General features: G+C 48.1%; 1 protein-coding gene across 5 annotated transcripts; it reads right to left on the reverse strand.

The window, feature by feature from the left end:
- Positions 1-1,188: 1,188 nt before the first annotated feature.
- On the reverse strand, positions 1,189-13,866 carry TXLNA (taxilin alpha). 5 transcript variants are annotated; one of them, XM_083512486.1, is made up of 11 exons: positions 13,087-13,866; positions 11,299-11,546; positions 10,229-10,555; positions 9,596-9,687; positions 7,800-7,970; positions 7,011-7,205; positions 5,867-5,986; positions 5,483-5,557; positions 4,956-5,048; positions 4,492-4,587; positions 1,189-3,481 (listed from the first exon to the last, which is right to left on the reverse strand). In XM_083512486.1, exons 2-11 carry the CDS (start codon positions 11,510-11,512, stop codon positions 3,137-3,139), a joined length of 1,728 nt encoding a protein of 575 aa, XP_083368612.1. In that variant the 5' UTR covers positions 11,513-11,546; positions 13,087-13,866; the 3' UTR covers positions 1,189-3,136. The 5 variants fall into 5 exon arrangements, with proteins under 5 accessions (XP_083368612.1, XP_083368616.1, XP_083368614.1 ...); XM_083512490.1 differs by having other exon boundaries at positions 7,011-7,201; positions 7,796-7,970; positions 13,087-13,269; XM_083512488.1 differs by having other exon boundaries at positions 13,017-13,255.
- Positions 13,867-14,260: the final 394 nt, after the last annotated feature.

A 14,260-nucleotide genomic window follows, 5' to 3' on the forward strand; every position in this document is an offset into this window, starting at 1 on the left:
TCCCCCCTCCCCCCAAAAAAAAGCCTGAATAGGGGCTAGGATACCTCATGGCAGAGTTGTATGACTAGAGATATGGGTGCTACTACACCCGTGTTCCAGATTTTGTTGGACCCAACTCAAAATCGGTCCTGGCCAGTGGTCAGAATTAGAAGGGTGTCAGGTTACCCCACATTCCACAGTCGAATCCGCACCAGTTCATTCAAAATTACATGGTTTCAGCAAAGCATTGGGAAGAACTTGCCATGCTAACAGCGCTAGATATTCAATCCTGGAACCGTGGTGGACACTCTTTTTGGTTAAGAGGTTTTTAAACAGAAGCTGGATGGCCCACACAAGGCTGCTGTAACAGTACATTGGATGGTCTTTGAGGTCCCTCACGGCTCCATGGTTTCCTTTTTTAAAATGTAGCTAGAGTTCCACTTAAATTATAATACAAATTAGGAAGACCTGTTGTAACTTCAGTCTTCAGTGTTCTAGACCAGGGGTCTGCAACCCGCGGCTCCTGAGCCGCATGTGGCTCTTTTACACCTTTGCTGCGGCTCCGGGGCGGATACTAGCAAGAGGAGGAGGCGCATTGTGCGCCCCGACACTCCCCACTGTGGCGGGCGCTGTACTGGCTGTGACGTCGCATGGGGGCGGTGCGTGCGTTAGTCACACACCGTCCTGACGTCACCTTCCCACCCGCTGTCAGATCGGACATTAAGGTAAGAAATAATATATGCAGTGTTATATTTGTTTTAAATGTAGTAATGGTTTTGCGACTCCCAGTTTTTTCCCCTTCAGAAACGGGTCCAAGTGGCTCTTTTTGTCTTAAAGGTTGCAGACCCCTGTTCTAGACCAATAAAAAAAATCGGAGTTGTCTTCTTGAACTGGGACCTGAAGGTTTGGTGTTAATGCTTAAGAAGTCTAACACTCCCTCTAAAGCACTACATTGGTTTTAACTCTGAATCCTAACCAAAAAATGATTTTGAAGCTAAGCAAGTTAAAAATATTTCCCAGACCCATTTTCACCGCTTACAGTACACATGAAAGTGATACAAAAACTGTCCCAAGTCCCTTGAAAAGGGCCAAAATACCCTTTATAGTGAATTGGGACGGACATCTGGAAATTGGTGCTGTGTGCCAAGCTCAATAGCCTGCCTCAATATCCATGATGGTAGCGGAGAAAAAAGGAGCACAGACATGCAGTCAAGTTTATGTTCATTTGTATTGGATACAAAGATATATATATATAACAGATCTAGATATTGCCTGTACCACTGCATTAAAAAAAATTGGAAGGTTTTCTTGAAACATCTCAGTGTTCAGTTCTGTCCCACTCCAAGAGTAAAGTTCTATCTCCCATTTACATTCATCAGCTTTTGGCCAAGCCCTGCAAAGTACAAGGAAAAGGATGGGAGGTGGCCCATTCATAGCATAGACTTGCTCTCCCCACCCCTACCGCCACCCCAGCCCCCTATGCACCCTTGAAATTGCTCAAAGGTTGAGGGACCCTCCAGAGCAGATTGGGTGTACGTGGGGAGAGGGGATGTAACAAAGGCGAAGTCCTGCCATATCTGCTGGTGCGATGCTGGATGTCACCCCAAGCTTTGATGAAATCACTACGTCCAGTAAGAGAAACAAGGAAGCAAAACAGCTCTGCAAGAAACCTGCCAACCTGGGTGAGAAGTCAGATCATACAAAATGCATCGCTAATACTGTTTCCTAAAGCCCAACTTCCTTTAACACAGAGTGTTTGAAGTCTATAGGGCTGGGCCTGAATGGTGCCTGCCCACAGCTGTTCCCAAACACCAACACTCAACAGCTCAAAACACAGCTAACTGAGGAATCGGCAGCTCAGCAAGACAGGAATTACAATAAAGGCTAATAATGGTCCCAGCGAGGAGGGATGCAGAGTTTTAAAAGCAAAGGCAGCAGCTACTAAAACACAAAGAAGTCTGTAGTTGGGTTTTAAGCCCAAGAAGCAGCAGAAATTGAAATCACAAACAGAAAAAGCCTCTATGCGTTTAAACTAGCCATGGCAGCACTGAGGACTAAATAGGAAACCTCTTTTTTACTGACATGGAGCTGTGTAGACAAGGTGGCCCAAGGAAAAGTGCTGTTAAGAAAAGGAAACAGGAGTCCAGTCATGGAGGACAATCTCCAGGCAGCTCCTGATGTGTGTTAAGTTTGTTTCTAGTTACTGGGCTTTGCTGCCTGGGAGGTTAGGGTTTGTCTCCCTGAGCCTCTGGGACTGTGAAGGACGTTTAGAACCAAAGTATCCCAAAGAGGAGTATATAACACATGCGGGGGATTCACGCCCCCTGCCCGCCCCACCCCCAGAGCATTCCCCACACGCAACCATGTGCACGGGTGCTCATCATGTGCAAAACACTTAAGGAAGGAAAACCTTTGGATTAAATCTTTAATACATACACTTGTGCGTGTATAAGCATAGAGGCAACGGTGAAGTCGTAAGGCTGTTGAAACATAGATTCTGGAAGTAGCAAAGTCCTAGAGAGGATGCTCCCCACCCACCCTCTCCTCAAACCAACAGGGCTCTCAGTCTCTTGTCCCCAGGAAGCAAAGTCACACCTATTTTATTCTCCGCTTTCCTGGGGGAATCTACATGCTAAAAATAACCTACTAGATAGCAAACTCTTGAGTCTCCTGTTCTGGTTTTAAGCCTCTGGGTCTGGTCAGTATATGAGAAAAATAAACAAATCCTCCAAAGGGCCCCATGATGCCAACCTCCTAAATCTGCATTCATAGCATAGCACCCACAGTGAGATGTAGCAGCCAAACTGAGTTTGGGGGAGGGGAATAGGATTATGGTTGGCAAGATTCCCCCACGCCCATACTTCAGAAGGTATTTTGGTGAAACTGCCACACACTTAGAGATGTTCACACGACACACAAGGATGTGGTTCAATCTAGTTCCTAGGCCTATATATAAAAAGTGGGAGTTGCCCTGCACATCATATCGTGTAATATATAGTGAGATAATTTTTATAAAGCAAAAAAGAAAAGAAAAACGCCTTCAAACTTAAACTGGAACACCTTAAGTGCCTGGGGGGTGGGGGACTGAGCTTTGTCACCCCAGGCCTGGGGCCCAGTCTCTGGAGAGGTATGCCCGCCTCTCCCCCTTCCTCCATCTTTACTCAAGAGAGACAGCAGCTTCATCCATCTTTTCCCGAGCAGGGGCTCCTCCTATGCTTGGCTCCCCAAACCTCTCGGCTGGTCCCGTGCAGCACACCGCCTGTGCCAGGGCAAGGCACTCCTCCACGGTGGTGCCCTGAGGTGCCAGCTCCTCTGAGCTGCCTTGGGATGGGTCCTTTGGTGGTCCCTGGAGGTCCGTGCTGGCAGCGGGAGGCACAAGGGCACACAGGTCCTGCACCTTCTTGTTCAGGTCATTGCGCTCTGTCTGCAGGGCCCGGCAGAGCTTCTCCAGGCGCTGGATTTTCACTTGGAGCCCTTCCAGTTCTTTGTCCCGGAGAGTTTTCTGCAAGGGGGAAACAAAATCAATTTCAGGGCCAGGTTCTGCCTGCTTGCCAAGGTACAGAAGAGGTCATGAAAAATAAGTTGCTTAAATTCAGCTGCTAAGACGTTAGGAAAGCTGCTTGTTCATTAAGATGGGAAATGTCCTTAACCAGCTTACAGGCCAGCTCTGGACCAGAGACTACCTAACCCTCAGCCACACCCTCCCCTCCTTGTACCACTGGGTGTAGAAGCCCCACAGCAAGGAGTGCAATGTGTGCTCTGGAAGAAGAAACTTCCAAGTACAAGGACAGGGAAGTGCATATCCCTGCTTCTTTCCGCTCCACTCCAACTCACTGTGGCATCGAGGTTGGCCTGGAGCTTCTAGTCCCAGCCAGCAATGAAGAACAAAAACAAGGGCACCATTCCTGGGTTGCCTTTCTGTCAACTGGCCAGCGCCCAACTCCAAAGCCAGGACTGAGCGCCAGGCAAAGAGCAAGAACAAAAACTCAAAGGCTTGTTGAAAAGAATCCTGACTCAAGAGCACGGAATGCCAAGAGCAAAACTAAGGAAGTGAGAGAGCAAGAGAGGTTTCTTCTGATGGAGAGGATTTGTGATTTCACCAAAATGCCTTTTTTTCTTCTTCAAAGAGTGGCACACTCTTTGAGGAGGATGCTTCCAAGGACTGAAAAACTACGCACAGGCCATCTACAAGTCGAGACTTCAGCAAAAGGTTGCTCAGCATTTCCAAGCTCATCTCTAAAACTGCAGAGGCAGCAGCATCTTGTACTGGATCTGCCAATATTTATTATTCTCTACTGAGTGCAGAGTCAGGGGGGAAATGAACATAATCTTCCAGAAAATCTGATTTTTTTGAACACTATTTAGAACCTTGAGGATTTCAAAGATTTGAAGGGGTGGGCACAGTTTCAATCCCTCATAGGAATTTCTGCGGCCTGTCTGGCTATGCATTTAACCCTGAAGCTCCTGTTTCCCCTAGAGAAGTCAATGTGGGTAAGGCAGGAGTGACGTTACCTCTTCTGCCATTTCCAAAAGGGCCTTGTTGCTGCTTTCCCAGCGGGATCTGTACATTGTGGTCTCTTTCTCCAGCTTCTTAATCTTCTTTGTCATCTATAGGGTTGTAGCAAGGAAGGAAAAAACAGCGAAAGTCAGTCGGTCCTGGGACACTTGCAGAGAAACAGTTCAGGGGCTGTCCTCCCCTCCCAAGGCAGCAGCTCAAAGGGATGGGCACTTCAGAATTTAAGCGTTGTTCAATAGGAGTGACAATATAAGTCAGAGCTACTCCTCCCAGATGCAGCTTTGTCACGCTGGCCACGTGACCCGGAAGTGTCTCCGGACAGCGCTGGCCCCCGGCCTATAGATGTGAGATGGGCGCACAAACCCCAGAGTCTGTCAAGACTGGCCCGTTCGGGCAGGGGTACCTTTACCTTTACCTTACTCCTCCCACAGCACATGAAAGCAGCACGGACATACAGTACCTTCTCCATTTCTTGCTTGAAGGTTGTGAACACTTCACTGCTTTTGGATAGTGTGTTCTGAAACTCCTCAAACTTTGCTGTGTAGAGGGCCAGCTGGAAAAGAGGAGGGAAGGAAAAGAGTTAACATCTACAACTCTTTCTTTAGATCAGGGCTGAGTAAGAGAAAGGGAAGTGCGCTCTCTCTCTCTCTCTCTCTCACACACACACACATGCAGACATTCTTCAAGCACCATTTACTGAAAACACTGCAAGTACAGAGGTTGGGTAGGAAGAGGGAGCTACTCAGGACTCAGCTGGGAACTCAAATGAAACCATCTTAAGTGCCTAACAACATTCCAGCCCAATTTAGGTTTGGAGGAAGCAACTGTTCCTTTAGCCATGCCCCTGTTGTGACCAACTGGTCCTTCCAGCAGGTCACAAGAAGGAAATTTGTTTCCCCATTCTAAGAAAGTGGATTTTGTATAGAAAATGTGAACTATAGCAAGGGGGGGGGGGCAGAGAGAGAAGAGTGCCACCCACGCACACACCTGCTCCTTGAGATGTGTTTCCTGTTGCTTCATCAACTCGCACATCCTCTGGGACTCCACGGCTTCCTTCAATAGCTGTGCAAGAGAGAAGGAACAGGGGGAAGGCAATGGAGTAAGAGAAATTAACTCCCCACCACCACCACCACCACCACCACCACCACCACTGCAGGAGAACAGCGCCCTGCAGCCTGGAACTTCCCTCCACTCCATGTTTAGAGGATCAGTTAAGAGGCAAGCAGGGCCTGATGCAGCTCTGAGGAATATCAAAGAATCCAGGAGGAGGGGAAAGGACTCCCTAGCTTGGATGCAGCTCTCCTCCTAAGAGATGCTCAGCTGCAGCAGCCAGACTGGGGCTTCTCCTTGGACCATTTGAGCAAGACTCACAAAGTCTTTCTCCCGCTGATGCCTGTCCTCAGCCTCCTTCAGCATCTCCTGGGCCTGCTGGAGCTTGGCATCCACCAGCTGCTGCTGCAGGTCCTTGTGTTTAAAGACCTTGTCGATGTGCTGCCAATGGAAAGACAAAACAGGCTGTCAGTCGTCAGCAGCAGCCGCTTCTGGCAAATGCAAGAGCAATACCAAGACACAAATATCACTTTTATTTTTACAAGTCACGTTAGCCAAAAGAAAGCAATCACTCATGGGGAGGTTGCCTCTGGCATACAAGAAAAAAGCTGCAATGTTTTGGTTTTTTTCTGAAAGTGAAAGCATTTTAATTTGGGGGCCTGCATAGGACAGGTCAGTTTAAAGCCAGCGTGCAGACTCAGGTATCAAAACGGTGTGTTTTCAGCTGCCAACAGGGCACTTGCTACAACGAGCACAGGAAACTGTCTAATACAAAGTCAGACCCTTGGGCCATCTAGCTCAACATAATCTATTCCAGCCTTCCCAAACCTGATGCCTCCAGATGCTTTGGATTACAAGTCCCATCAGCCCCAGCCAGCACACTTATGAGACTGATGTAAAAACCAGAGACCCCAAATGCATATTTTTGATTTTAGAAATGTTTCAATAATTGCATTTAACCTTTGGCTAGAATGCATCCATGAATGATTCCTGTGTGCCTGCATTTTATGACTCCTAGTAGCTGCATTCCTTTCCTATCTGACCCTGAAAGTGGCATAAAAGGTCACTTAGGGTGTTTTGCCGTGTCTGTTTTGAGTTAGCACTAGAGTGAAATCCGGCACCCCCTTGAAAGGTTCCAAGGAACAGATAGGGACAGGAATGTCAACAACCCTGTCAAAGGCCTGGTTGCTAGGGAAACAATGATAAAGTGAGACATTTGCAATATGAACTCTGGGTCCCTAACTGGATCTGCTGAAGCTTGCTGTAATTCCCTTGGTTCTGTGTTTTATTTAAAAGCTGTTCCCTCACTTGGGTAACAAAAAGGTGGCGTAGAAGTAAATTCTTATCATAAGACTAAGGCTGCAGAGATTTGGGGATACTTCTCCTCCCTACCTCCCCAACATTCCAGTCGCCCCTCACCCCCCAGTCACAATGCACACCCCACCGCTCACTGTGGGCTGCACACCTCCTCTCGCAACTCATACTGCTCAATGAGTTTCTTCAGTCTCTCGGCTAGCTCCATATTCTCCTGGCGTAGCTTGGAGTTGCGCTCGTTGTGCTGCTCCATCTGCAGCTGGATATCGTTGAGGGTCACCTGGAAGTGGGATGTCACCTCCTTACGCTTCTCTTCTTCCTCCCGGGCTCTTTGGACACCTTCTTCCTAGAGAGGCAGGTTGGAAAGAACATGTGAAAATCAGGGGGCAGAAGAAGGGCGAGAATGAGGACTCCTGCGGGCAGAAGGCTCTCCGGGTGGGGATACTTGGCACCCCCCTTAAAGGGCTTCTGTTCAGTGGCAGTGATGGAAAAGGGAATGGCTGAAAGTCACAGTAGGCAGAGCTTAGATAAAAAGGGACTGGCTCGCTGGAGAAAAGAAATTATTTATCATCCCTTATTGGAAAACACCTGCTGAAATCCAATTCAGAAGCTGTTATATTCTTCCTTCTTCCCTGATCCTGCCCCCCCCAACCAATTTGTCTACAAAGTCACAGACTGGGGGCTCCACTGTGATCATTTAAAATCAGCCAAAAGGGCAACCTAAGACATCCAGTATGGCAAGCCGGGAGCTGCCCCCACAACAATGTTATCTCCCTTCTTAGGCTGAACTACGCTGCTTGGATAGGCTTTCTTTTGACCCCAAAGGTGCAGCAGTGTCACACAGGTCTCTGGCCGAGAGGCCTGCACATGACACTGGTACAGCACCCGGGGCTTTGATGAGGGTGGGGGAGAGGCTACCTACAGGTTGTGCCTCACTTGCCTTGAGGGTGCGGTTGTGCCTCTGGAGCTCCCGGCACAGGCTCTCCAGCTTGCTGCGGGCCAAGATGGCCTTGCTGTGCTCGCTCCATAGATGATCCTTCTCCTGCACCAACTGGGTCTGCTTCTTCTGAAGGATTTTCATTTGCTTCTGAGAGTTTCTGTGCTCCTCCAGCTGGCAGGACAAAGAGAAGCAGACCAGGACAGGCATAAGGAATGGTACCCACATAGCAGTAAAATGAGGGTTCCCAAACATATGAGCAATAAGGACAGAGAGGGGAGAAGAGGGAAAACTAGTACTGAAGCAACATGGTGGAGGGATGCATCATCCTGGGTGGCCCTTCTGTGCTAGAAATACAGCACTCTTTTTCTGACTAGGCTAAAGGCCAATGAATTTGGATAGGCAGATCCCTGAGCCACAAGAGAGATCAGCCACCCAAGTCCCAGTGGGCAGCCTTCTTCCCTGGATGCAACTCTAATTGTTGGGACTCTCATGTATTCTACCTCTGCAGTCCTTTTCAGTTATTATAAAATCTTAAGAATGCAAGCAGCACAATGCAGTGTTGGGCATCAAGATCTGAAGGGTGTTTGTGCCACTTAGGCAAACAGACTTGTAAGCCCCCTTCAGACCTTACTGTTCAAAGCTGAGGGTATCCTGCATTTCATCATGAGGAAGCTTCTGTCAAATTCACATAACAACGTTAAATAGTGTCCAGATCAAGGAAAGTTAATAGTACCACTTTATTTTGACTTGGTCTGACCCCACCGGGAGCACTGTGTCCAGTTCTGGACCCCGCAGTTTAACAAGCATATTGAGTTGGAAGCATGGCATTGCAGATATTTTGCCATAGATTGGACATTGCAAAGACGATGAAACTCCAAAGAAGGTCAGTTGAGATTGTCTAAATTGTCAGTGGATTGATATGCATTACACCTGACACTGTGGGTTTGGTGAACAAACTGGGGCAGAGATGAACCTGAACAATAACCCCCTATTACAATCAGGGGTAAGAGATAACTGCCACTGGAAGCCATTAGCAGAAGTACTCTTGGTCAGTGAACAATGTGTGAATCCTAAAACTGGAGCCACTTGTGCCTAAAGTGTTTTAGGTATTTCACAGGTCTAAGGCAGCTCTCTTAACCCCTTAACTGGTAAATCTTCTGGTAAAGCCTCCTTTACCAGTGGTTTGGGAAGGCCTGCTCTACAACTCCTCCCCACCCATCCTGCCAGCACTGGCAGCAACCTGGCAATAAGCATACTGCTGCCTGCGGTTTAGTTTAGGATTCCCAAGAGGCAAGGCACTGCTAGAAGCCTGTTGAGCACTTCTGCTTGGCCATAAAGGTTTCTGAAAGAGTCTCCTAGTACAAAAGGAGGGAGCACTCTGCTGCCTGGGTGTTTTGCATTCCTCATCATAGACAAACTACTTTATCTATGATCCCTATGAAAAACTCCCCAGTCCCTTGAAGACAAAGTTTGCCCCTTATGAAGGGCCAGGCGGTTAAGTGGGATTTGGATATGGCACGCACATCCCCAACGTTTAACCTACACTTGCACCAGACTATAATAGCATATGTATTGGCTTTAGCAGACGAGTTGCGTGATGGAGTCCCACTTGTTCTGAACCTGTTATGACCCACAACAAACCATACAAGATTCAAAGGAAAAGCATGCACACCCTGCCCCTGGCATCTGGTTTCCTCAGAGATAAGCTCTCACTTTCAGAATAAGCCCTCTCCTGTTGCCTCCTGCACTAATACCCCACTGAAGCATCCCTCCCTCTCACGTTGCCAGACACTGACCAGTTCAGCATACTTCTTGCAGAGGGCTGTCAGTTTCTCCTCAGATGTGCTGAGAGTGTTGAGGGTCTGCATTAACAACGTGATCTCCTTGCCTGGAACACAAAGGATAATATAGACACATCTTCAGATCACAATGAAAAGAACTAGGGGGTGAAGAGTTTGAGACCAAAAGAATCTAAGCAACTAGAAACCTGTAGACTGTGGAAATTACTAACAGTTTTCTATAAGCTTGTAGATCGGGGTGGGGAGGCAGGATGTAGACTGGTCTCTGCTATACACTTTCCTGCCTGCCTCCTTGCTCTTTAACAAAGGGCATTTTCCAGAGAGCAGCCAGCTCACATTATATTTTTTCAGTCATCATAATGTGAAAAATCTCTGCCTTAAGCACTCTACAATCTGAACTTAGGCAGTCCAGAATGTCTGTAACAGAAAGTAGTTGAGTCAATACCAGCCACAACAGCCCTGGCATGACTATTCCAACATCAGAGCACAGCAGGCAGAGAGACCAGAGGCCCATGAAGAGATTGCAACAGTATGTGATTACTCTTTAGCAAGGGCAACTGCGTTTAGGATTAGGACATAAACTGAGGATGGGACAGCAGAGAAGAGCACTATCAGGAAGGAACCACCTACCAAGCCCCTTAGCTTTCTTTTTTTCTTGGGCTCGTTTCTGATCCCGCTCGCCGCCTTCATCAATGGTCCCTCTGGGTCCCTCTTTCTCTCCATTCATCTCAGGGCAACTCTGCTCCTGCTCGCCATTCCTTGGGGACTCACTCCGGCACTTTTCTGCCTCATCCATCTCTACAGGTTCACTCTGCCCATTGTCATCTCCTGGTCCTTCCTGGTTTGTATCCAGGCAATATGTGTTCAGAATGTCCTCTAGTTGTCTGCTTAGCTCTTCAGAGACATCACAGGTAACCGGTTGGTGGGGCTGGGATACAGCCTCATCCACCAAAAGTGCTGCAAAAGGAATAAATGAACAACACTATTTAACATTAATACGCAAGATATTAAATGTGTGAACATGTGCAAACTGGAGAGAAGGATTTTACTAGCTAAATAATATCAAATGTTATTGTGTTTCAGATCATTGTGCAAAGTTTATAGAGTCTACTAGAGTAGCATAAAATATTTCAAAATATTCTGCTCTTAATGTGCTAGACATTTTACTAACAGCATAGAAGAAAAGAGCTGGTTTTTCCCTGTAAAATAAGGCCTGGAAACTGATAACAGAAAATTGACATAAAAACTAACTTCCTGGGTAAGGTTCAAGCAGTTAACAAATAAGCACTTTACATAAACCACTGCATATATTGCGCTGAAAATATATAAAAGTCATTTTTTTTGCACTTCTTAGCAATGTAGACACTAGTGTTTAGTAAATAAGGTGCTGGGAATAAAGGTGGTACATTAGGATTACAGCACGGGGGAGGAGGGGAAGAGAGGAGACCAACGCTTCCTGGAAGAGAGCATGGTATGGCCTCAGATGTGTTTTGGCTTTAGAATTATCAGTCGATGAAAAGATGGGCATTGTGAGATTTAAGAACGTATGCAATATAAACAACAATCCCTTTTAGCGGTGGTGGTGCAAAGACAAAGGAAATAAATGTTTAATGCCACTAGCAGCTTACGGCTGAAGAAAAATGTAAAGGGATATAAAAATTAACATTTGAAAGGGCAACGGGCCTCATGATAACACATACCCTCTTTCTTACTCTGCTCCTCACTCATTGGGTTTTCAACATTTCCGTCAACCAAAGAGTTCAAGCTGCACAGCTCAGGCTGGTGTGGACATTCACAGCTTTCTGTAGTCACTATGGGAGCCTCAGCTAAGTCTTCCAACCCCAGCACACTACTCATTTTGGAAGGGCTGGCAGGTAGAAGGACAGCTTTGCTTTCCCCATCTTGGCTCTTCATTGTAAGTCACCTTCCAAGCCACTTCCAACAGCGTCTGGTAAAAGAAAAATGTGGCCCTCTGTTTAGCATTAAGTTCAGAGGATGACTGGCAATTTCAATGGAAATTAAAAGTCATTAGGTAAGAAAACACCACATTCAGGAGAAAGGATAGTCGCTAGTGCAGTCACTGAAATCATGTATCATTCATTACAGCTTGGGACAATTTGTATGGTTGCTTTCTCTCAGCATAGCGGAGAGCTTTGCTCTCATAGGTTTAAAAACACCCCTGATTTATCTTCCTGCCCTGGCCACACCCATCCCCATCAGAAACAAGGTAAGAGAGGCCTGTTAAAAGCTAACATGTGAACACTATCAGTTGAGGGAACCTCAAACTCCTAGCCCATTCCCATTATGCCCCTCTCCTCTGCAAAAAAATATGTGGCACATTTCCACAGAGTCCCAGAGAACATTGCCAGTCCCTTACAAGAAAACAAAATGCCCTCAGATGTTCTCTCATGAACCCCACCAAGTGACTTACCTCTCTGTCTTATCAGCCAAGCCCTACTCCAGGGCTGGCCCACCCATGAGGCAAGTTGGGGCAGCCACCTCAGGCGGCAGGGTTTACAGAGACAGCAGATCCAGTCCCCAAGGAATGCATTGCTGCCCCCTCCCCAACGTTGCCTCTGCAGTGGTGAATAGGAGGCACTGCTGGTCTCCTCCCACTCGTTCCCGATGTAGAACTTTATTCCTTTCCACCCTGACTCCCGCTTGTTCCTGATGCAGATCTTCACACACCTCTTCTCTTGTGGGCAGCTTTGTGCCATTTTGTGGTTTGTCTCAGGTGCCAAACTGTCTTGGACCAGACCTTCCCTGCTCCCACTACAACCGCCTTAGGGCATGAGCAACTCATGGGACCCCTCCTTCCCTTAGCTCAACACCACCTATGATTTTTATTCCCTCAGCCCTAACACCTTGTTATTACATGAGTTGGGAATTCAGGCCCCAGATGCTCCCTGCTTGGCTCCAAATGTTTGCCTGTTCACCTCCCACACCAAGCCCTGGCAAATCTACCCCAAAGGGCCCCCTCAAGAAAACAGCACTACTGTTTCTCCCTGTTCCATGCACACAGCTCAGCAGTCTACTGACCTCAGCCCCCGTTTCTTTGCCACTCAGTCAAACACCCCAAATACCCGGCGTGGGTTTTACTGCTTTTACCAGCCCATGGCTGCTGCCGCAAGTTTCCTTTTATGTATTTTGAGTTGCTGCTGTGTTTACCTTTGCAACTTTGCGGGCGGGGAAAGAAGGCCTTATAGAAACCCACAGGCCTCCTCCTCCTCCTGCCACTCAGTCCCAGCCCCGCTCCTCATACAGTTTGCCTACCTTTCCAGCCAGTCCCAGCCTCCGTCCTGGCCCACCCGGGACTCCCCCCCCCCAGCCTCAACTTGCCGACCCCACTACGCATGCTCCCCCGGGGGAAGGGCGCTACCGCGGCCCTCCCTGCTCTCCACACGAACACGTCACTCACTCAGAGTTGTCGTCACCCTTAGTGCTCTGACGTCACGGCCCAGAGGTATGACGCGTCCTACCAAACTCACCGCCCAGCACCGACGGGGCTGCTCTGCTCGCTTTTGCTTTTCCCCTTTTGCTGCTCCGCCGCCACTCTCTTCTTAACGAGTCGTCGCCGCCGCCAGCGCTTCCTCCCGGTTCCAGTCTGGATTTAGCGGTTCCAAAAAGCTCGAGAACGCAGCTCCGGCCCCGGGTCTCAGAATTGCGCATGCGCCGCCAGCCGCCGCCAGCCAATCAGCGGGAGCGGCCGGGAGAAGCATGCTGGGAAACTTCGATGGGGTGGAAAAAAGCGGCACGCGAGGCGGGAGTCTGGGCTGCACTGCAGCTCCCGGCATGCATCACTCCGGGGGAAACGGGGCGGGGTTAGAGGCAGCCTCGTTAAAACTACAACTCCCAGCATCCTCTCGAATGCGGTCCCGGGCTTCTTGCTGGAGAACAAATCCCGGCTAGTTCCACGCACCCACCCCAAACAAGGAAGGTGGCAAAGGGAAAGGGATCTTACCCAATGGCAGGGCGGCGGCTCGCAAGGGAGAGCTTTCTTAATTAATATTTACACTGACCCTTAAAGTGCTAAAAGGGTTTCAGATGCGCTATCTGGTTGTACTTATAAGCGTGGAAGGTAGATAACCTTGCTCCCTATTAGAGTGACCATACGTCCGTCTGTGCGTGTGTTCAGATTCATCCTTGGCAATGGCAATGGTCGCTTTGCTACCGTGGCCTGAAAACAAGCCAGGCTTCCTTAGATTATTAAAACACTGAAAGTTAACCATGCGGAAATTCAGATAAAAAGGTCTTACAGAAGACCTGTGCTATATATATATATATATATATGCAGGTTTTGGTGTCCTCGGGTGTCTTCCCGTGTAAAAGTTGGGGTGTCTAGGCGACGTTTCGACGAGGTCTCACTCGTCATCTTCAGGCTGGTGCTTTCGGCTTCTTGTTACTGGAACAGAGCGGGATCTCAGTGTTTGAGTTCCTATAAATACTGTAGAGGGGTGTGGTGTATTGCCTCAAAAGTTCTGGGCAGAGGGGAAGTTCCCAGGCTAGTGTTCTTTTCTTCTTTTGTTCCTTAATTACTTGAGGGATATCTTGAGTGATTTCTTGAGTGATATTCTGAGTACCACTTAGGTGGGTCATTAGGTGTGGATTAGTTGCTAAAGCCTTCGTGTCTTGACCTCTTGAATTTGTGAAGAGTTTTTCTGG

The sequence above is a fragment of the Podarcis liolepis genome (genome assembly GCF_965112155.1).
Source record: "Podarcis liolepis genome assembly, chromosome: 7".
Taxonomy (NCBI): Eukaryota; Metazoa; Chordata; class Lepidosauria; order Squamata; family Lacertidae; genus Podarcis; species Podarcis liolepis.

What these genes read in the sequence shown, in the direction of transcription:
- TXLNA (XM_083512486.1), bottom strand. Translation starts at nt 11,512, where the DNA reads ATGAAGAGCCAAGATGGGGAAAGCAAAGCTGTCCTTCTACCTGCCAGC. An exon ending in AAAGAAAGCTAAGGGGCTTG is followed by an intron (nt 9,688 to 10,228) that starts GTAGGTGGTTCC and finishes TTTGTGTTCCAG; the next exon opens with GCAAGGAGATCACGTTGTTA. An exon ending in GCAAGAAGTATGCTGAACTG is followed by an intron (nt 7,971 to 9,595) that starts GTCAGTGTCTGG and finishes TTGTCCTGCCAG; the next exon opens with CTGGAGGAGCACAGAAACTC.